The sequence below is a fragment of the Corvus cornix genome, chromosome 8 (assembly GCF_000738735.6).
Source record: "Corvus cornix cornix isolate S_Up_H32 chromosome 8, ASM73873v5, whole genome shotgun sequence".
Taxonomy (NCBI): domain Eukaryota; kingdom Metazoa; phylum Chordata; class Aves; order Passeriformes; family Corvidae; genus Corvus; species Corvus cornix.
In genome coordinates this window covers 18892237-18914687 of record NC_046338.1, presented here as the reverse complement: position 1 = coordinate 18914687, position 22451 = coordinate 18892237, and the positions used below count along the sequence as shown (strand labels likewise).

At 38.7% G+C, this 22451-nt stretch overlaps 2 protein-coding genes across 2 annotated transcripts in view; one reads left to right on the top strand and one right to left on the bottom strand.

Annotated features, from left to right (window-relative positions):
* Window positions 1–11387: 11387 nt before the first annotated feature.
* Window positions 11388–22451, bottom strand: part of PLPPR4 (phospholipid phosphatase related 4) — a 31870-nt gene continuing 20806 nt past the window's right edge. The window contains exons 5-7 of the mRNA XM_039555885.1: window positions 19572–19629; window positions 18136–18309; window positions 11388–16146 (exon numbers count right to left, since the gene is read on the bottom strand). Coding sequence (XP_039411819.1) covers window positions 14809–16146; window positions 18136–18309; window positions 19572–19629 — 1570 coding nt within the window. The 3' untranslated portion in view covers window positions 11388–14808. The remainder of the gene's footprint in view (window positions 16147–18135; window positions 18310–19571; window positions 19630–22451) is intronic.
* The window catches only part of PLPPR5 (phospholipid phosphatase related 5), a 120792-nt gene continuing 117414 nt past the window's right edge, over window positions 19074–22451 (top strand). Inside the window, exon 1 of the mRNA XM_039555890.1 lies at window positions 19074–19252. The gene's annotated coding sequence lies outside the window, so the exon portion shown is untranslated. The remainder of the gene's footprint in view (window positions 19253–22451) is intronic.

Genomic DNA, 22451 nt, shown 5'->3' with positions numbered 1-22451 from the left:
AAATGAGTCAATGAAAGACTTTGTTTCAGTTGCTGTGATCCCACTTGCAATAATACGTTTATTGTTTTTACACGTATATCTGTGTCGGAAAAAGCTAAACATTGGATATCACCAAGTTATACCTCTCTGAGGTTTTTTGTATAACACAGCCACTTACAGTGGTGTCAGGAAACTAAACATCAGATGACTGCTTTCAAATGCAGATCCTTGTATGCCCTTGAAAATTAAAGGCTAAGTTTATGAATTTGAGGCAGGTCACCTGCTACTCTGCCTGATTCTACAGAATGAACCCGAGCCAGGTGGAACTGCTTGTATTTCCCCAAAAAAGTCATTACATATTTCCTTCTCCCCACTGGGAGCCCAGTCTGATGTGCCCTTCTTCTATGACCTGTTCTTAGAGGGGTTGAATCTAGGCCAGGTCCTCAAACTTTGATCAATAGCATTATTTAATGAAAAGCCAGTGTTCTTAACAGTGAGTAAAAATAAAAGTTTGCATTGCAATTAGCAACAATAAGCTAATGAGAAGGTAGGCTTACAGTATTCTTAAAAGACTTTAAGGGGCTATAGGTTTTACCATCTTAAATATGCATTGTTGTGGGGAAGGTCTTTACATTAGTAAAAGTAATCTAAGCCCCTTCTATCTTTTATGTGGCTTGTATGTGTTGGACCAGGGTATACAGATGGGAGTTACCACTCAAAGGAAATGCCCTGCAGTCACCTGCAATAAGTTGAAAGTATGAAAGGGAAAACGGGCTGATAATGTTTAATAACTTCATTTGATGTAGATAGACTATAAATACCTGTAAAATCACCATTTATACATATATACATTTTTTTCCCTAAGTGTGAATTGTGTCTCATTGTAATTTTCTGCAGTCAAGTATCCACCCTTGAGTTTGCAAATTTATTTATGAACCCTGGGGCATCAACTTGAAAAGGTTTAGCTCACAATGACATCTCTGAACAAATGATTAATACTACCAATAATATTGAGCTGTCTTTGGGTTGGAAATAGAAATCTTAACCAAGAACCAAAAATGAGTAAAATGAATAGCCATTAAAAATCACTGATTATCACCGACATTGTGAGACTGTCCCATTTCAGAAAAAAACAATAATATTTTAGAGAAAATAATGCTCAGCTGCCAGGTAGTTTCTTTGGTGAGAATTAATCTTCTGGTCTTTTGAAGGAGTATGTAAGCATTAAGATTTCTTTAGTTGAGGGGCAATAATAAAAACAGGGGAGCCTTCCTGCCATCACTTGAGTAGGAACGGATATTGTGGCAGAGGTACATGATACCAGTACCACAGTGAAGTTGTGGGTGAAGTGAGGAAATAAGCTTCAGATTGGTGATAAAATTAACAAATGTAGGATGGAGATGTCAAGTCTGGAGTTGTACTTCTCTGTAAATAATTTAGTCCTGAAGTAATTTCTTCTCTCTGAAAATAACTATTTGGCCATTTTATAGGAGTAGGCTAACATTTTCAGAAATAGAGAAGTTTTAAGGTTTTTAACTTTGTGGTAGGTGACTCTGCTCCTTATGAATGTGTGTGTCTGTATGCTGAAATTAGAGTATCTAGACTCTTAATGAAATGTATCTTGAATAATTTCCCACCTTTTAACTTTCTCTAGAAGGAGTTTAAAAACATCAGAGGGAAGAGTTGCCAACATAAGTGATAGAACAGATGAAATTTTAGTTATGTAAAACTGACTCAACTTATGGGCTCTTATGCTGAGGGAGAAATAAGTGCAGTGCAGGCTGGGGACCCCTTGTAGTCTATTGGTGCTCAGTAGATACTGAGAGTCTTGTTCACACACACAAACACACATCCCTGTATGAGGACATTCAGACAGCTGAAAAGAGCCATACTAGGATTCTTATTTTAGTTTTGGTTTATAACCAGAGATACTAACAGAATAAAGCTTTTGCAGTTGAAGGACTTTTTTATTTTTGATTTATTTTCTTCAGTGTAGTTTGATCCTGTTCTCATTTTATTTCAGTGGCTTTAGATCAGGCCCTATTGCTAATTTCAGTTCCATTCTGTTTCCCTGGTAACGTTTTATTTTTAGCATCATTATGCTTCAGAGATCTGTGATGGAGGGTTCATTTAAATTTTATTTTATATGTTTCATTTCATGGCAAAAATGGTAAAACACCCAAACCCTAATCTGTTCCACAAAATATCTATAAACATCTTTAAAAATGTGACCATCTTACATGGTTAACATTTTAATTACTTTGCAGCTACCTCCCCCCATGGATTCAGTGGAAGATTTTCAGGATACAAGTTGTTAGACATTCATGCATTTTTGAATCTTTTGAAAACCATTATCCTTTTGTGCACTAGAGGTGTGTTATTCTGATTTTTCAGATCTACTACCACAGCAGGCCCCAAACTCCCAGCAGCACAGTGATTATACAATAATTGGTCTGGCAGAAAAGGAGCAATACTTCTCTCATTCCTCTTCAGCACTAGTCACCTCCTCTCTTGGCAAATTGTCTGGACAGAAGTAAAGAGGCTGTGGAGATTGTTTCCATTTCTAAGTTCTATTTAATGACTTGTATAGTCACATGAGTGCCTTGCCTAGAAATTTCTTCCATCTCTGTTAGGAATGTGACTGGCTGACATTCTTGGTTTGGAGTCTCCAGCTATGATTGCATAATGGGATTATAGCTGAAGGTTGCAGATTTTTTTTCCTTTTCCCTTCACTAGGGAAAGCTGCTTGTCTGTTTGAAATTCCCACAATGACTCTGACTTAAAGAACAAATGTAGCAGTTGGTAAGAAATTTTATATATTCATTTAAGTAACTAATGTTTATTCATTTTGGCCTATTTGAGACATTGGCCAACCACCCTGACAAAAAGCACTGCTTGAGAACTTATGCTGAACTTAGTGGGAATGACAATAATTCTGCTAAACATTAACTGAGTGAAAAACTATAAAAACCATACCAAAAACTACAACACCCTCAGTATAGTATCAATATGATGCATCGAGTTCATTGATACTACTTCACTGAAAAAGGGAAAAATGTAAAATAACATTTTAAAACTTTCAGTGTTTTTCAAGGTAGTTCGGATTTAGAGTGCTATTAGCCCATTAACAGATCAAGGACTTTCTGATTATGTCTTTCACTCAAGCTGCATAGAAAAGATGATCTGTCAGAATTTACCAGCAGATCAATAATTATTTATCCTCTTATAGAGGCTCCCATGTATAGTATTTGTCAAGCAAGTTCTCTCCTGGGGATGGATTATAATATGAGCACTCCATGGTGTGATGAAAGCCTTCCCATACCTCAGGCTTTGTAATTTCCTTTTATCTGAAATAATTGCTATAATAAGACATAAGGTCTAAAAAGCTCTTAGGGTTTTAACTGTAGGTCCTGTGCTATTCAGAAGATACCTTGGTTACAAGCAGATGCTTCTATTTTCTGGCAATCCTGAAATCAGGGCTCTTCTATAAATGAAAAAGAACCCAAAATTTTCATGGTTGCTAGGGAAAAGGGGAGAGAGAAACAATACTTCCTCTTCCTTGAAGAAATGACCAATTCATGTCAGAAAGTGTGTCATTCTCAGTATTTTTTAGCTCTGTATCTTCATCTGTCCAAACAATCTCAACTTAATCTGATCTAAAATAGTCTGATGGGACTTAGATGTTAATTGGGTCAATAAGATCTCATCACTGTCTCTTGAGAGATGAAGTAAAACAATGACAAAGTCGCCAGTTATGGCCCTTGGCCTATAGCCGTACCTAAGAGTAGTGCTAATGGGAGTTGATGGGTTAGTTCCTGCCAAATTTGCTTGTTTACTTCACACAGGCACATTTTTTCACCTCCTGCAGTGAGCAGGAGTGAAAGGCTTTTTAAAGAAGGAATTACTGGAGGTTACATAGTACAAAGGCTCATACAAATTGCCTGTCAGTCAGTTGGATTTGATAGGCAGGAAAGACAGATTGGTGAGAGGTGGGGTTAGGACATTTACGAGGTTCCAGCTAGAACATTTCTCATTTCACAGTTTTGAATTTTTACGCTAAGGGGAGAGATGAAATGCTGCTGCTTTTGTTAGTTGGTGTGGGTTAATAATTAGCTACTGCTTGATTTGGTGGTTTTGTTAGCGCTTATTATTTGATCTGTTTTGGAAGACGCTCCTGGTTTGAAAGCAAAATGTGATGGTACTGCACATTATTTGCACTTTGCTCCTGTAGAATCTTTTTGCTTTTTCTTAGAAGGGAGAGAAGGAATGAAGAGCAATTAAAATAGGTACCTTGAAGAAGTATCAGCCTTCTAGAAGTGTTTGTCAGTCAGCTTCTGTTTCTGTAGACAAAGGGGCACAATGCTGCTGGTGATTCAGCCTGGCAATACAGCAGGACCCGAGAGTGTCTGCATGGGCTGTGGTATAGCAGTTTGTGTTGGGTGAGGTAATACCCTCCCTGGAGTCCTGGCTGCAAGCACATGAACATCTGGCAGGATTAGCCTCTGGGGTCACCTTTGACCATACATATTTTGCCCATCTATACAGCTTGCTGTTATGATCTTTCTCACTGTGCAATGGCAAACAGGAAGAGATTGTACTTCCTGGGACACACACAATCTAAGGAAAGAGAAAAGTAAAGATGTGGTAAAAAGGATGAAGTGGGTAAACACAGCCTATTGTATGGAGTTGTAGTTTAGGGTACTAGAACTCGAGGAGTAATAAATCATAAAAAAATCTAAAAATACATGGATTTCCACTTTTCTAAGAGCATTAAAGGAGAATGGAAGAAACTGGAGACAGCAAAGATTTCCATACCTCATTGTCTTCCCCTCTTGTTCATATTCTGTCCATGTTCTTGTCCATGCTGGTGAATCACTGACCCTGCTACTACTACTCCAGGTTTATAATTTCCCAGGCCCTTACTGCTAACAATTTCCAAAGCCTCACACAGGCTACTTAAGCTGGACCAAGGACAGCCAGAGCTGCACTCAGCCTGTTTGAATCCACGTTCTACACAGTCATACTAAGGATAGTGCAACAGGTTTCTTACTGGCAGTTATCAAGTAATTCTGGCAATGTCAAGGGAATGTGCCTTTCTATTTTTTAAAATTGTTTAGAAATTAATTTAATCCACCCCTCAATCATATATGTGTCCATGTGTGTCCCATATTTTGCCATTATGATTGCTTACCTGGGCAGGTAGCTGTAAGTTGTAGCAAAAGCTAGAAGATTTCCTGCTAGTTTTCAAATATACAAGGTTATTTAATCTTGGCAGTCTACATTTCCTCAAGATTGATTTGGTTCCAGTGGATTTCAGATAGTGAAAAACTGAGTGATTATGTTAGCTAACATACAGAGTTCCAGAAATTTTTAACATTCACTATGATAGGTAAAGGATCTTGTTTATTGTTAACTGACTCTTCACTGTCCCGAGAACCATGAGGTTTTAAAATTTTTTTTTAAGGTGATGTATATCACAGTTTGAAAAGACACAGCATACAATATACAAATCTTCTGTCCTTTTGTCTCACCTTCTTAATAGGCACTCATTACTTTGATATATACCAAGCACTCTCAAGGAGTAAAAACAAGGCCAACCTGAATGGAAGTTTTTTTTCTTAAGACTCCTTTCAGGCACTTGGGAGTAGAAGACATAGATTTAAATGTTGTGTTTAGTGAAGAGACAATATAATCAACTAGATGCTCAGCAAAACATCTAAAAATATGTATTTGGAAAGTATATGCTAAAAAGACATAAAGTGCTTTCAACACTTTTATGCTTAAGTGATACATCTGTGATGTTCATATCCAGAAGCTTCTGCTTGCATAGGTTGTTCTATGGTATTAGTACCAGAAATGTGTAAATATTGAAAATATCTGAACTTCTGGATTAATAGTATCTTAATTCAATTGAATTTCCTCTTCTGGAAAAATGAAGGATCTTTTCATTAATGCAGGAAACAATTACTGCAATTTACATAAGGTCAATTCATGCCTTTTAGTAGAAAGCAGCATTACTGTGCAAGCTGCTGCCACAGAGTACCATTATGCAGTGAAAACCATGTAGGAGTGCATTTGAATGGAGCACTTTATTTTTGTCTCACAGAAAAGAGAAACACTGAGTAATTTTCAACATACAATTTTTTTCCTATTTAAGTGATAACATCAAAATTCTACCAGGAACTGACAGCACTCAGTAAAGATTAATACAGTGGCAGGAGATTATAGCATCTACCAATTGTCATCCCTGTGCCCTAAATATAATACACATAACAGATATTACATCTCTGCCTGTAATTTATTATACTACTATTTTATGTAGTCCAATCTTTTAAGAAGTGAGAATCAGGTGGGCTCAGAATTCAATCTATCACCTGTATATCAGTGCTAAACTCTCTCCGGATAATCCAAAGCTCCATGTTGCCATAATTTAAAAGCAGAAATTAAAAAAAAGCATTTGCATGTTACTAGAGAATTATGAATAATGAGATACTGACTACAGAGAAATACCATTTCAGCCTTAAGCTGTTGTCATAATTTTTTCTAAAAGTAAACTTTAAAATCCTGTTTCTGCAGTGATTTAGACAGGCTTCTTTTCATTTGTTTAAAATTTTAATTGATTCCACATAAAGCAGTTGCACTGTAGGTGAAAGAGACTGGTAAGTCTCTACAAGGCTGGAACAAGATTGGGTATAATAGAAGATGAAATGGGCACTGTTGTAGTGTATGATCCTGGCAGATGGATTCCTTATGTACAAGAAAGTACCATCAACTGGAATAGGACAGATGGCCTTGCATTAGAAAGATGGAATTTCAGTTTCATTTCCTAGCAAATAGGAACAAAACCTGCAAAAGTAAAGCACTCTTTGCTGTAGGAGTAATGTCTGGATAAGAAATGAATGATCAGGCACTGTGGCTTTTTTCATTTTTCTGAGAATGTAAAGCACTCTGAACATCAGCTTCTGAATGATACTTAATCCTTAATTTTTTAGTGTTTCATCTCGTTTTCCACTAGTTACTGTCCTGTTAGAAAGTATGCTAAGATGGTGCAGCTGCATTATATTATAAATAATAACTGATCATCATTTATCTGTTTTGGATTTTAAATTCTGATTGAACAAAGCAAGTTAGATGCAGTCTGTGGTATACTGCTGATCCATGGTTTTTCTTCAGTGTAGCAATGATGCAGCATATCTAGCAGCTACATCTGTTTCTATGGCAGCAGATCTCTTGCTGTGTTTCTCTATGTGTTTTCCTTTATAACAACAGACTGTTTGTACAGTCTAACATGGCATAGTGGCATACAACTGATACCGTCCAACTCACCTTCCTTGCTACAAATCCACTCAGTGAGTTTGACTGGTAATATGTTCCTTCCCAGGTTCTGAAGTATTTTTGTTGTGCTAGTTGCACCTCCAGTGCTAGATTAGCTACTCTTGTTATAATATTCAAAAAGTTTGATCTTGAATATCATAAAGTATCCATGTAGCTTCTGTATCACTTCACAGATTCAGATACACTCTCACCAGCTCCTTTCTCACCAGGGTTTCTGCCCTGACCCTTCTCAATGACAAGAGCTCAGGGCTTTGTAAACTAGGCACATTTTGTATCTTAAGTATGAAGGAAGTTGTTTTACAGTGACCCACTCTTCATTTATTTGATGAATAACTGAAGAGGAATTAAGAAAGCACTGATTGTACTAATTAGCTGCCTACTCTGCTTGATAAAAATCACATGCAAATTTAAAAATGATGATTTTGTTCTTTCAGTGCTGCTTAATCTTCCATTTTGTAAAGCACCTTCAACTTACTCCTGACTCACTTTCTTTTCTTGGGTAAGGTATAAGTTTTGGGGCTTTTAAACTTGTATCTGAATTCTTCCACTTGCATCATAAAAGAAGTTAGTGAATGGAGAACTCTTTCATAAATCTCGTTAAAAATGTAAGCGTTTTAAAAAACCTCTTTCCATGATCTGCCTTGGTTTAGCAGGTTAGACAAGTCTGCAATCTGTTAGGCATACAGAGCTCACAGCACATTTGTTTTGTTTTACCAACCAGAATGTGCTATACGAAGCTATCCTGATCATTTAAACGGCATGCTTCTCTTCAGTTTTTCTGCTCATTCTCTGGTAGTAACCATGGCATTGGTTTGTCATCATACCCATAGTAGTTCTCAGGAAACGAAAACCTAGAGGTGGCCAAAGCCCACAACTATTCCGTGCCAGGCTGGTGCATAATCAGTGTTGGGAGATAAAGGATGGTGGAATCACTTCTGTGAAAACTCTCCTCTCTTAAAAGAACAAGGATAATTGTCTTAAATGCTATAGGAAGACAAGAAATATCAGAGGAGACTGCAACTGATACCATCCATAAGTTTTCAGCTCCCCTGATGCTCTATGAAAAAAGTGACTGGACCGCAGTAAGTATCCACACCTCTCCTTGACTAAAGCAAACAAATTTCAGGGTGACTGGCCCACAGGATCAGTTACGTAGCTCAGGCAAAGAATATCTCATCAACATGTACATGACAGAGCACACACAAAAAACTGCATGCTGAGAACTTTGATAAACCTAGCCTGCAGAAATTGGAAAAACCGTTATAGCTAGTTTTAGAGAAAATTCAAATATGGGTATTGTTTACAAAGCACAGTCATATAGTTTACAGGTAAAAATAAGCAAAGCTATTGGTCCCAGTTGTGTGATGTTATTCAGTTAGCAGAGCTAGTCTTCTGGCCCCGGCACAGGGTAGGAACAGACATCGTAATCCACAAACTCAGTTTGAAGTAGGAGCAGAAACAGGATCACATTGCACTCAGATATGCTCCGATCTCCTCTGAATGATTTGGTGAGAGAACAGAGCTTTTCCTTATGCATCATTTAGTAGCTGCAGAGACTTGACATATCCACAAATCCCCATGACTCCCATTTCTTTCTGAGCAGCACTGGAAAAGTAATAGAGTAGGAAAACGCTGAATGACACCTGAACTTTGAAGGTAGGGAGAGGTTTGGAGGGGGGATAATTTTTGTTTCTTTTTTTTCCTCAAACATGAGAAGTGCTTTCTAGGATTGAGCAGACTTGCTTTAGTTCTGGATAAGTTCTTAGCTTTTTAAAAAGCAGGACTGTGCTGATAAAGCCATTGAATGTGAAGATTGGTATTATCCTTTATGGCAAAATCACGGGTTTCATATATGGGAGGTATAATTAAATAATATTTGGAATGCCTGAAGAGATTACTGCAGGCAAAGCAGAAAAATTTTAGAGCGAGTATTTGCAGTTTTGCCACATTTTGTTCCTTGATTTAAATTGTAGGTTTAGCATTCTCCTTCTAAACCCTGGCTTGAACATGTTAACTTTGTGCTGTGTGTGTGTATATGCACATGTATGCAGCTGGAGTTCCCTCACTTTCATTTTCAATGTGGAGTATGGAGACACTTGGAAGTTTTATCCCATGTTTCATATATTCTGTTCTGTGAGCTTTGTGAAAAGATTTTATTTGTGACTTTATGAACAAGGGTTCTAATGCCTTTAAAATGTTCCTGCCAAATTAGGTGTGCACTGATCCATCACACAAAAGGTCTTCATAAATCTATACCAAACTGATTCTGGTACAGTGTTGTCTTATGTGACTTCTTATATCAAGGCCTCTGAAGATCTTACAAAATCCAGCACAAAATAGATTTAAGTTTCAGTTTAATCAATCATACCTTTGAAAACCCCTTTGCATGATCACATTTAGTCATCAGTCTGGATCACAGTGAGCTCTCTAAATTTAGTGACACTGTTGCTGTAGCCAAAATGGTCTAAGACAATATGACAAGGTTTGTCAGTAGAGGTACTTTCTCATCTTAGATGAAGTTTTATAATTTAATCTCTACATAAAAGATAGCCTTCAGAGGGGAACTTTGTTTTTAGTCTAAATTCAGATGCTTAAGATTTGTCTTTTAAAATGTTTGAACTAATTGTCTAGGACCCTTTGTGATCCATGGAAGGGGCCATTCCCAGAAGAGAAGTAATCAGATTTGCATTAGATGTCAGCTTTCAGCAGAATCCTACCCGTGTCTGTTTTACTCTCTTGCATCCTTCACAGAGTGTCTCTGAGCCATACCCGGGACATCACTGTCTGTAGCTTTCCCAGGCTCCCAACACACGTCCCAGAGAGTGGGACACCATAACCTTGGGCCACACCCCTTATGCTTCACACAGCCTCTCTCAAGGCAGAAAATGCACCGCCACAGCAGCTTCTGCTGTTGGCCAAAGGAGAGGCTTCTCCTGAAACCAGCTTCTCATGTGTGGGGTCAGGACAGTCTTCAGCCCCAGCCACAAGAAGAAAGTACCTTCTGTCACCACAGAGGGAACAGGATCACAACTGTACAGACACTTCCTTTCAGACAACATACTGGTTTTTTATTCTATTTTGCCTGAGGGTTCCCATCTTAAATTGTCATGAAAGTCAAGGGACAGGGATTGCCGAGTGGCCCAGATTTGCAGCACAGAGCTTGAGGCAATGTCAGCCCACCCCGCGTGCCTTGGCTGGGAGCATGGCACATGTGTGTCATTGTAGCGCTCAGCACTGTGCTGCCTGGCTGGAGCCAGCAGCGACGGCAGCTGCCCAGTTCCACCCAGCCACGGCAGGTTACCTGCTCCAAGGCCACACATGTACAAAGGGGCAGCCTGCACAAAGGCCTAGGCACACTTGGGAAAGCTCCTCAGAGTCAGTTTGCTGTGCTGCCATGCACTGCAGGGGCTCTGCTACTCCCTGCACTCCTTATTATGCCATTGGCAATGTCAGTGCATGCCCTAGCTACAGCTGTGTCTTCCATCCCAGGCACCTGGGCCCTGCTGTTGCCATTTCAGGGTGTCTCAGACAGGCCTGGAGACAGTCTTTGCTGTTTGCTTACCACATTGTCTTGTGTGGCTTCTAGCTAGGACTGCTTCTGACACTGTGCTGTTACACGTTTTTCACTGTTGCCAGCAAAGGGTGTATGACACCTGCTGACTCTTGCATCCTAACTTCTTCCCCTGGGGAGAGCCTGTTCTCTCAGGTTTGCCTCTGACATCTGCCCTGTTCTCATTCACAAATCCAAGGCTGCCCTCACCACGTCTGGCAGCTCTACCCAATACTAGCAAGGTGGTTCAGGGGCATTAGGGGCGTAGCAATGCAGCTGGCGCTACAAAATGACTGAACAGGCACATCCTCACAAGGCTTGAAGTTCCCAATTCACTTGGGTTTTTTGTAAAATGTTTTTTAGCTAGAGACAAGTTTGGACACTGTTCCTTATAAATTCTTGCCACTGTGCAAGGTCTCGAGGTTTCTCACTGATGACTACTTTTACACATCATAAGATACCTAATATTGAAAAATAATTTGGGGGGAATGAGACTTGGCTTCACCACAGAGATAATCAAACATCAATGAGGAATTTTATCTTTATTTCATGATGTTAGCACAATAAACTCACACAGTAGCATTGATCTGTACTTATTTAACAAAATACATTTATAGCAATTTACAAATTATTTTCCATTTGAAAACATGGCATAACATTTTATTAAACACAATACTTTATATAGAGAATTCTCATTTAAAAACATATTTTATTTTTAAGTATTTTCTTTTCTCAGTAAAGCACAGCCTAACAAAGAAATTCGTGCCTGTTAGCAAGTAAGAAAATCAGAACACTAAGAAGATGTCACCTGTCAATTTATTTGATTAATTTTAAATTAAGGTACCAGTGGAATGTAAACAAAGAGTAATTTTACAAAAGGCTCCTTATCAAATATACATGCAGAGGTCTGAGTTCCAATGTATATATTATTACATTTCTGCTCTCTAACGTAATATAATTTGATAAGCCATTATTAAAAACAGTAGCCTTTGGCACTTTGAGTAAAAAAGAATATATCAATATTTATGTATAGAACATAATTTCAATGATTACACAAGAGCTTTAAAATCTTTTCTTAAGAAATAGGAAACTTTAGGAAAAATATCACACTGCACTTGAAATAGTGCAGCACGTTTCAGAGTAATAAAAGCAACATATATGCCAATATATATCTGACTAAAACCAAGGAATAAAGAACAAACACTCCCACCAGGAATCCTGCTGTTTCCAAAACAGCTAAATTGCCAGAGGGAACATTTTCTAATCTTTGCTTTATTGCCATTATTCTCCATTTCAATTTTCCATTATTTCCAGGTTCATCTACGGATGTTCTTTTCCCCTGCACTTACAAACTAACAAATGATTGCATTTTATTTCCCTGCATTGATAGGCCAACAGTGTTTGCGTCTTACCCATTCCTTTAAAGCTAATCCTACCTGCTTTATCCTGTACCTAGACTAAACTAAATCCAAAGGGTTTTGTTCGTGACAGTCCAAGTGTTTGTAATTCCTAGGAATCTTGTACAAAATTTCATATTAAATACCAAGGACTAAAGATACACCCTTTTGAAAAGAAAAAAACCAAAACCTGACTTGTAAATACTAGCATCTGAGAACTTATTTCTAAAAAAATTACTTTTTTTTTCTTCTTCTCCTGGTATCTATGATTATTTTTCCCAGCTGATGTGCCTTAAAGTGTGTCTTCAACATACAGTGCCTTTAACATACACAATGTGCTGCAACCCTACTGGGTAGCTTCTTACATGTAACCTGCAGAATACTTTCTCCCAATCATTCTAAGTATGATGGGGTCATCTTGTATCAATAGCAGAAAGAGTGTGGTCATTTCCTTAAGGACTGACACTCTTTCACAGCACTGGGTGATGGGCAGGTGAGGGAAGCATTGCTTGGCACAGTTGGCTTGACAGCAAGCATTCAGCTAAGCCTGGAGCACCTGTAAAACTGGGAAGTATGTATAAAGCTTTCCATTGACTCGCAAACACCATCCTCATACTTGTGAAATTACTTCGGTTTAGGGTTGGGTTTGGGATTTTGTTTTGGTTTTGAGGTCTTTTTTTGGGTTTTTGTTGTTTGGTTGTGGTTTTTTGTTTTTGGTCTATGTTTGTGTTGTGCTGTTTATCTTCTTGAATAGGATGATTTGTCTTTCTACCTCCTACTTGGCTGGGGTAGGGTGGGCTTTTCCTTTGAGTTGTGTGGGGTAGGGTCCTGTAGATAGGTTCTGACTATAGAGAATGTATCTGGTTCTCTGATAACCTAAATCAGAAAAGGACTTAGACCAAAACACTTCTCTTAAGAAGCCAGAGAACAGACCTGATCTGGTACTACTCATTCAGTGAGGGCACTGCCAAGCCATTCCCTTCCCCTCCTACCAAGGGAGCTGGCAAGTGTCTGAGGGTAGTTCTCTTTCAGGTAGAAATAGGAGAGAATGAAGAGCTGCAATGGGTGAGCACTGCCCCTGGCTTCCTTCAAAGTCAGAGCCAAATGAATGAGGCATTCCTTCTAGCATGCCCATTCTAGGACATACCATGTTTATTCCTTTCAGAGATTACCCTTTCAATAATTTTTGGCAACGGAGATTTTTAGCAGGCAAGTTTTTTCATTATATTCAAAGCTCAGTTTAAATAATTCATGTTCTCTCAGGTGCAGAGACCTTTCATATTCTTAAGTGGCAGTGGTGGGAAAAAAAGATCATGCTTAAGACAGCTCTGGAGGGTGTCTCAAAGGGGGTGGACTGTAGTAGTGGCACAATGCAACACTTGTTCAGTGATTCTGCAATACCAAGGCATTCCATTCTTTAAAGTGAAAGCACAAATCCCCTATGTGATGGTGATTGGGGTGAAACCTGTGATTGTTCTTGTGGCATACTAAGCAAGTGAGGTGAATGACTGCTTCTAAGTGTGAGCTATGATATTAATTCTTGTCTCCTTGGAAGCTGGTCAGGAAAGTTGCCATCTATTTTTACTCATGGCTCACCTTTCACATTTGCACATCTTGCAGTTGTTGGTATCCTGCATTATTTGTTTAAAAACTAATAGAAAAATGGAAGGGTCACTGAAGGACAGAATAAGAAGTTTAAAAATGTAAAATCTGAATTACTTGTAGTGCTTGGTAAGACCCCCTAAAAAACGTAATTTAAAACAATTCTACAAGTTAGCCCACTAAGAAGCAGCCTCTTCATTAGTAGCACCTGTTCTTAAACAAAAGTTGAGCGGTAGCAGCAAAACTATTCAAAATAGATAGTCATTCCATTCTAATGGAATGTCACCCACACATTTTTTGTTGCAGTAGACATCTTAAAGAACTACACAAAACCTTTGCAATCTTTGAATGTGACAGATCCACTATAACAAAGCTGTAAATATTTCCTACGCTAAATGAATGCAGCCAGCATCATCATAGTATTAGCAATATTACTTGTAAAGTAACTGCACATCAATATGTCATGTTTGCAGAGTCTGATAAGTATGCAATTTTTCAAAACATGTGAAGTTATCATCAGCACCATCCTGTATTAAAGATTTGGTGCAAATTCTGCAAAGGTGAATATATTCCACTGATACAGCCTTTTCTGTGAAAAAGTCAGTCAATTTTGCACACAAATATAAAATAAAAAGTTGGCACATTCAGGAAATAGAGTGTCTGTGTTCAAGACCATTGTTTTAATTGACATCATCACCCTCAGATAAATGTTTTGAATCTGAAGAAAGAAGTTGCATGAAAATGTTTCACATTAGTTCTGGCATTGTGCTTTTCCCCCCACCACATGCTTTTCACAGGCTCATGCACATTGCACATCAGCAATGCTGGGCTGCTGGTCAATAATTTGGCACATAAAGGTAAATATCAGCTCAAAACAAAGGGAGCAGAACCTGTGTCAAGATGTGTTTCCTTTGTGGTGGTATGGACCAGCTGCTATGTCTCCTCTCATTCCTTGTATGCTCGTGTGGGGGATGTGCCTTTATAGAAGATGTTTCTGGTGTTCTCTGGACTGCTCCCTCTCTCAGGGATTAAAATGATGTTACCCTTTCTTCGAAGTGTTGAGTCCCGGCTAGAAGAAATGGACAGAGTCTCTGAGCCAATCTCACTTCCCTCCACTGGTGTGACTCTTATCGTAGTGATTCCATGATGGTGATGCTCAGTGTTATCTATGTTGCTTCTTTTCCTGTCACCTGACCCGTAACTGTCTTTTAAGGAGTCACAGCTCTCAGAGTCTCTGTTAAGATCATTTAGCTCATATGTCTGACGAAGAGTGACTTTTTCAGGACCTTTCCATTTCCATGACCCACTTCCTTCACCTTCTGATGGCATCTGAATTACAGGTCTGTTATTTTCTGGATGGGCCTCAACTCTAACAATGCTACTTGGCTCATGGTCTGTCAAGGTTTTATATCTGATGGCTCCTGTACAGGTCACTGTGCTTCCCTCTGAACTCTTTGGACTGCCCTGAAGCACTCCTTGCTGCTTAGACATGGCTATTACTTGCATGATTCTTGGCTGGCTATTGCTCCTGCATGCAACACTCTTCTCAGCAGCTTTCAGCCATTTAGCTCTAGCTGAACTACTTTTGGGTGATGTGTTCACATTCTCCTGAGTCTCTTCAGGAATGTGTACTAGCTGGGATGAGCCAGGACGGGACTGAATAGAGACCCTTGGCCCGCCAGTAAGACCTGAGTTGTTACAACCTGGTACACTGCCAGGTTGGATTTTCAGGTACTGGCTAGTTGGACCATGATGATCACCATTTACACCCACTCTGGAGGGTTCTGAGCTTGACCTCATTTCGATAGCCCTTGGTGGTGACTGGCCAGATTCAGTCTCTATTACTTGCAAGGACAACTTTCGACTTTCATTCTTGTTCTTCCACTGGGACAGCAGCTGTTTGGAACGGGCAGAATCCATTGATGCGTGTATTGTTGCATTTCGTCTTGCTGGATCTTCCAAGGATGGTGTGTTGACTCTTGGCAAGGTGTTGCTGAAAGTAACCATGTTTTCCTTTCCCATTGGGCTTCGTGGTGTTATTATTTCTACATCAGCATTTGCTCTCTTGAGATTGGTCAGAGACCCTGAATCTCTGTGGTTTCTATTCAGGATACCTTCCGTACGGTGAGAGACAATGCCATCGCTGCTGCCACCATTTTTTCCTGGGAGGATTCTGTTGGCATCTTGACTAAGGTCTGTCAAAGACCTTAGAGGTTCTCTGTGAAAATTTGGGTGAAACACATTCTCGTCACTTGGTAAGAAGTTCCCCACAGCATACAGGCCCTGATATTTGGACAGAAGCATCAACAATTGGTTAAGAAAGTTAAAAAAGGACCCATTTTAAGCTACTTTAATTATATTATTTTGCTTTTAAATAGAATTCAGTGACATAATTACTCCAGGTAAACTGACAGGTATGCTTACTTTCCTTTCCTCACTAGTATAGCCTTAGTCCAAATTCTGTCCTCAATCTGGTACCTCTAAGTATGTATGAAGTAATCTCACTAGGATAACTAGGGCATAGTATTCATGGCAATAAATAGCTGAGGTAAGGATTTAGCCTCCATAGGCTTTCTTCTTTTTATCAAGCAACAGATACAGCTACAGAAATAATGTTTTGTTAGAAAAATAGGAAAATAGATGTTTGCAGTCTCTTAGGCAGAGCTATTTTACAACTATACTACCGTCTGTTCTGATTTACTGAATCTTGTTACTGCTTGAGTTGTACTCTGCTGTTAGTAGATTCTGCCCTTTCTACTGCAAAATAATCATATCATACAATATCTACATCATAGAACAACTTATCAACTTTAAATTAATTGCTTTCCAAGCTGTGCAGAACTGTAATAAGATTTAGTTATACAACATTTTCCTAATCAGTAGACTCGCTATAAAATGCTGTCATTTTAAAAGGACTTCACTGAGAGTATTACATGAAAGGGTCAAATATCTGACTCAATCACTTGAGTTACTTGTTCTTTACACTCCTTTCAGAATTATTTGTAGTTTCACATTATTTCCCTTCCCCCTCCTCCTATTGGTATGTAGTTTTCAGGGCAGATTTGCTGAGTACTGGGTATCCAGGACAATATACTCTCTGCTGTATGATGTCCCGCAACAGTATGTGACGACCTACCAAAGCATACCTGTTTGTGCATTTCAAACATGGGGACAACAGCTCCATTTAGGTAAATCTACAACAGCGGAATCATTTGAAATAATATTCTCAACAGAGTGCCTTTCTGTTCACAGTGCCATCACAGAAGTTGACTTTAGCAGCTCGTGGGGCTTCTGTTATTACCCTAACTGCTGTTTCTTCTGCCACTGTGAAGCCCATTTTTCCCTGGTCACCTTTGCAGACCATCTGCAGGTACCTCAGGTTATGTTATCACAGAAAAAAGGGGGTCAGGAAATGAACTTAATTTAGTATTATACTAAAATTCATCATTGACTTCTTGGGGGTAAAATATCTCACTAGCTGTTAAGACTCTTCTGTCCACATGCCCACACTCAAGCAGTGGTGTCAGCAGAAGCTCTGATTGCTCCCAGGCACCTGTGTTGTTCTCTGAGCAGCCAGGGTAGCGGAATTCCTGCTGGAGGCATACTGAGAGCAGCAAGCAAAATCAAGTGCTTGATGAGCTTCCTACTGACAAACAGGCCTGACTTACATGCTTCCTTACAGGACCCTTCCAAGGTGCTCCATCTCTTTCAACCCAGTACAAAGGAAAAGCATAGGGATAACCTGATCTGACCATCCTCTTTCCCAGCATGTTTTGCCTAAGAACTCCAACGAATCACAAGTGTATAATGTTGCCTTTAATTTCTTGCAGATTCAGCAATTCACTCAGCTGAGTCGCTCATAATTCAATCATTTTTTGAGATCGTAAAGCTAACACTGTCAGTATTGATTCAGGTCAGCAACAAATACCAGTTAATCAAGTATTTTTCTTGTGTTATGCTTTTAAGTATGGATTAGAAAAGATGAGGATGTTTAAGTATTTAATAAAGCACATAAAGTTAGAGCTGTTTCTGTATACAGTGCCAGATGATTATATTCCACTTTGTGCACTGTTATGGCACTTTATATTGAAATACTTGTTTGCTTTTTCCTTTTTGCTTTTAAAGTGATTATCCCCAACTCATTTTCAATACATATTGACTACACTTGTCATTATGGTATGTGACCATAATGAAAAGTTTTCATAAAAATTACCAATACTCTTATTTTAGCCTTATTAGTTTTATTTGCTAAAACTTAACTATTATATTTACCAAATAGAGAGCAATTCCGCCTCCTATGAGAAAGCCACAGTAAACATCAACTGGATGATTCTTATACTGGGTGATACGAGTCAGACCGCATATAATTCCACAGATGATAAAGGCAAAGACCAAGAGTGGTTTAAGAAGTTTTGAGGAGTCTGTTAACGTAGAATTGAAGTACATCTTGAAAAAGAAAGAAATGAAGAAGCTGTTGAAGAAACTTAAATGTACCTAAGAGGATTTAATTTCTCACATACAATGTTTCTTTTACTAGATCACTAGTACACAGTAATGTTACAAGTAATCAATTTAATTTTACTTTACAGCCCTGTTAAAATTTGCTCACTCACTGTAGAAAGAGCTAAAATCACAAGGAATGGATTTCAAAAAACAGAGGCAGTATTGCTTGTTGACATCAATTAGGATAAGGATTTTATGCCTCAATACTGTTCCCAATCAGTATCTAAATGTTCTACAAATGTGACTAAGGAGCCACTGCTTGTGAAATACAGAAGCCAGATGTCATGCCAGATGAACACAATAACCTGTTCCAATGAAAGCTACCACCAGATGCTTTAGAGAGCCATTTCTCAACGGAGGGCCATAATGCCAGGGAGGTCACAAAAATTAAGTGGAGGTGGTTCATCAGTATTATTCCAAATTTTGGCCTTTCTCCAGGCAGAACAAATACTGGCAAGCTCCCAGTACATGCACAATACTATTATCTAATGTCATTAACTGGTTGTTACTGTTGTTTTCCTCTGATTTTCACAGCATGAGTGATGGAATTACTTTTCAAACTTCTAGTAAGTTGTCACTTGTACAAACATTGTAGGCCATACTGAAGAAATGCTACAGCTCAGAAGTGCAAAATCAGCTGTGATTGCTGCGGCATGTCCCACAATTCTCTGCTAGCAACTGATGGGTTTTATTCACTTGCTTTGCAGTAACACCTTGAAGGCCTCTGGGAGTGATTGTGCCACTTCATCCATGCTGCAGATCTATGGAGATGAAATCAAACTACATCACATGAATGTAGGCCCTTAACATCTCAAGTTTAAAAGCAGCGAATCAAGTGAAGACAGCAATAAAGAAAAGGCAGCATGCATAAAGGTTAATTTGACTGGTAAGTTAAAATATCACTCTCTAAGACAGATAAACACTGCATTTTATATGAGGGTAATACGAGGCATCAAATATACTTTAACATAACACTTTTTGTTGCTTCTTAACAAAGGATATGAAGCAGTTGTATCTTTTCCTTATTCTTTAACAGCTACAATAAAACCAGCTTTATTAGTAGTTTTATTTTGCTTTCAGATTGGTAGGATAAAAACATCCATCCATCCAAGATATCCAGGCAACACATAATTTTACAATATGCAGCAAATTACTTCCTAAATTTTGTCTTGTATAAATGAAACTAAACAGAGTTGGTTACTCACCGAAATGTACACTGCTGCAAAGGCTGCCAGGGTGGCATGTTGAGAAGGGAATGACTTTCTGCCAAGGAAGGACACTCAAATTATACTTCTCAGTTCAAATGCTCAGTGCTAGTGCTCATTGAAAAAAACACTGGGTGGCACAGTCATTTCTATCTTACACTTCCCAAACAATATGTGATCTATCAGTAACATTTGTCATCAGGTGACATTTTTCTCAGAGAGGCAAACTACATCTTTATTTGCTATGTCTATGGGGTTTTTTTTTTGAAAAAATTTCAGTACTTTTACCTCATGACAGAAGCTAATGGAGCACAACAACATGGGGAGGGTATTTTAAGAATTACTGAGCCCCTTCTTGATGCCCAGAGCAAGAGAATAAATGAAAGTATGTCCAAACTCTCTGAGACAGTATGCGATATCAAGTCTGCTCTTGAAATTGCTGAGGGCCTTCTGCTCTCATTGAAAACATGGAGACTTGAATGATGTGGACTGGGTCTTGAGTTACAAACTTCAGATAGGAAAATTAAAAGTGACAGCTTAGCTTCTACTTCTCTGGCAAGAAGAGGAGGTTTTGTGCATGCACAAGCTACACAGAACCATCACATGAGAGTCTCTAACATTTTAATATTATTATTCTTCTAGACCCATTTCAATTCTCTAAAAACAACTAAAGAAAAGTGATGTGAATGTGATATATAGAGAGAAAAAAAGCTGGGTTTCTATTCAGTAACACCTGTTCTACAGTGGACATCTAGATCACAGAAGCCCTAAAAAAATTCTATGACCTCTGAGCCCTAGAAATGAGTCAGAAACAGGGAGGATTTGTCTCTTTACAATGAAATATATATGTAATGTACCATGCTGGATGTTTTGTTGAAGGAAGAGTATGTCTATCTTGCAGTCACAACAGCAACTTTCACCTGAGAAAGCTCAGCTTGGGATAAATGCTTAAACAATCATTTGGCTTCACAGATGGGTCTTGCCACCCTAACTGGGCTCCACGTACAGCCATTTTCCTAGCAACACCTGAGCGAGCTAGTTTAAAATAGCAGAGACAGAAACACAGTCCTTTAACTTCAGACAGACATTTGTTCTGCAAAGCAGTGGAGTCTGCTTTCTAAATTTCTTTCCTCTGCATATTGCCTTGTCTGTTCTACATAACTAATTGGCAGTTAAAAATGTACATGTAGTTTAGTGTGAATGCCACACTGCTGACCTGAATTTGAGCCTATGGCTCAAGCAGGCCATAGGCTCATGACTCTGGCCAAGAGGGAATCTGCATGGTTCCTTTTGCATTTCTAAAGACAGACCTAAATTCTTCTTCGACTTCCTTTATCTTTAACCTCCCTGAACAAATCTTTCACAAATAGTATCCCTGTGGAACAAGTTCAGGGTTGAGGACAGGGAAATAAAGACATGAAAAAAAAAAGTAAATGTTTATAATAGCTAATCAGCTCCTTTATCCTGTGCAGGTTTTAATGAAGCATAAATCTACTTAGAGTCTCTGTGGAGCTAATGTGTATATTTGATTCTATGAACTTTTCTACCACTTGGAACTTAACCTTAATTTGATGGCATTTTTATAGTATATAAGGTGTGTCACAATGGTACCGTCAATCTTCTCTTTGTTCTCTTTTCTATTCACATGCTTTCAGGGCAAACACAGACTAAATGCACTCTCTGTACTCTCTAATGGTGTCACTGCTTTTGTTCCTCTATTTTTTATCTTTTAATCTAAAATGAAAATAACTGCAGCTAAAAATATGTCGCCTTTTTGTATGGCTCTGTATTGAAAAGGTGAACAAAGGTCTCAAAGAAAACACGTCCTGAACTCCGATGACAGTGTCTGACTCTAAATGCTCATGCATGAGGATGTGTAGAGGGGGAACAACGAGAGAGTCCTACTGAGAGAGAGAGTCATACTGAGTCAGAACATCAGAGATGACAAAGGATAGAGACCTCACTGGAGAGCTGAACAGAAGTGACTGAAAAGGCTCTTTGAAGATAACAGAGGAAAAGATGGACAATAGGAACCACTGGATATTTGGGGATGTTGCAGAAAAATGATTTCATGTAATCCGTTGGATAATTATGTGCTCCTCTCTATACTTTCCATACAGGAGTCTAGAGGCAAATTTCTGGAGCCAAAGTTTCTGGGAAGTACAAATGAAAAATGAAGGCGATTAGCAAACTCAGAACAAGTCCCTTCCAAACTGAAATTACTGAAGTCAAATTAACCTCCTGTACTGTAGAAGTTATACCATAATTTCTATGTAGGTGACTGAAGGAAGTAGCAAGTACTACTGAAGAACCAGTAGCAAGTGCTGCTTGCTGTGGTAAAATTGAGACTGGCATAGGGAAATAACAACATAATAAAGGAAAAATGCAGTAAAATTGAATTAAGGAGAAATTGAGGGTGGTGCCAGAATATTATAGCTTGCCAAATGTATCCTCTATGATGGAAATAACTTTGAGATATCAATATATGGTCATTTTCCTAGGGAAACAGAAACACCCAAAACCTGATTGCTTAGTCTTAATATGTTACAAGTAATGTCACTGATTTTTTGGAAGTGATAGTATTTAAACTTAGGAGTGACTGGTCATTTTGGAATGGCTACAGGCAGTCAATTCAAAGCAGACATCATATTTGAGACAATGAAATGAATGAGATGTGACTGTGGAAATTTTTCTGCCTGCTCCTGTGTAATCATGTCCCAATTTTCCTGGGACACCATGCAGTTGCAAGACACTGCTTGCAAGCATCAGGCTTCGCTGGCAATACCTCAGTAACAGCAAATGGTTGTGGGAAAAGAGATGAAGAACCAGTTAGAAATACCATGCAAGAAAAGACATGTTTGGGAACACACAGCTTTGCAC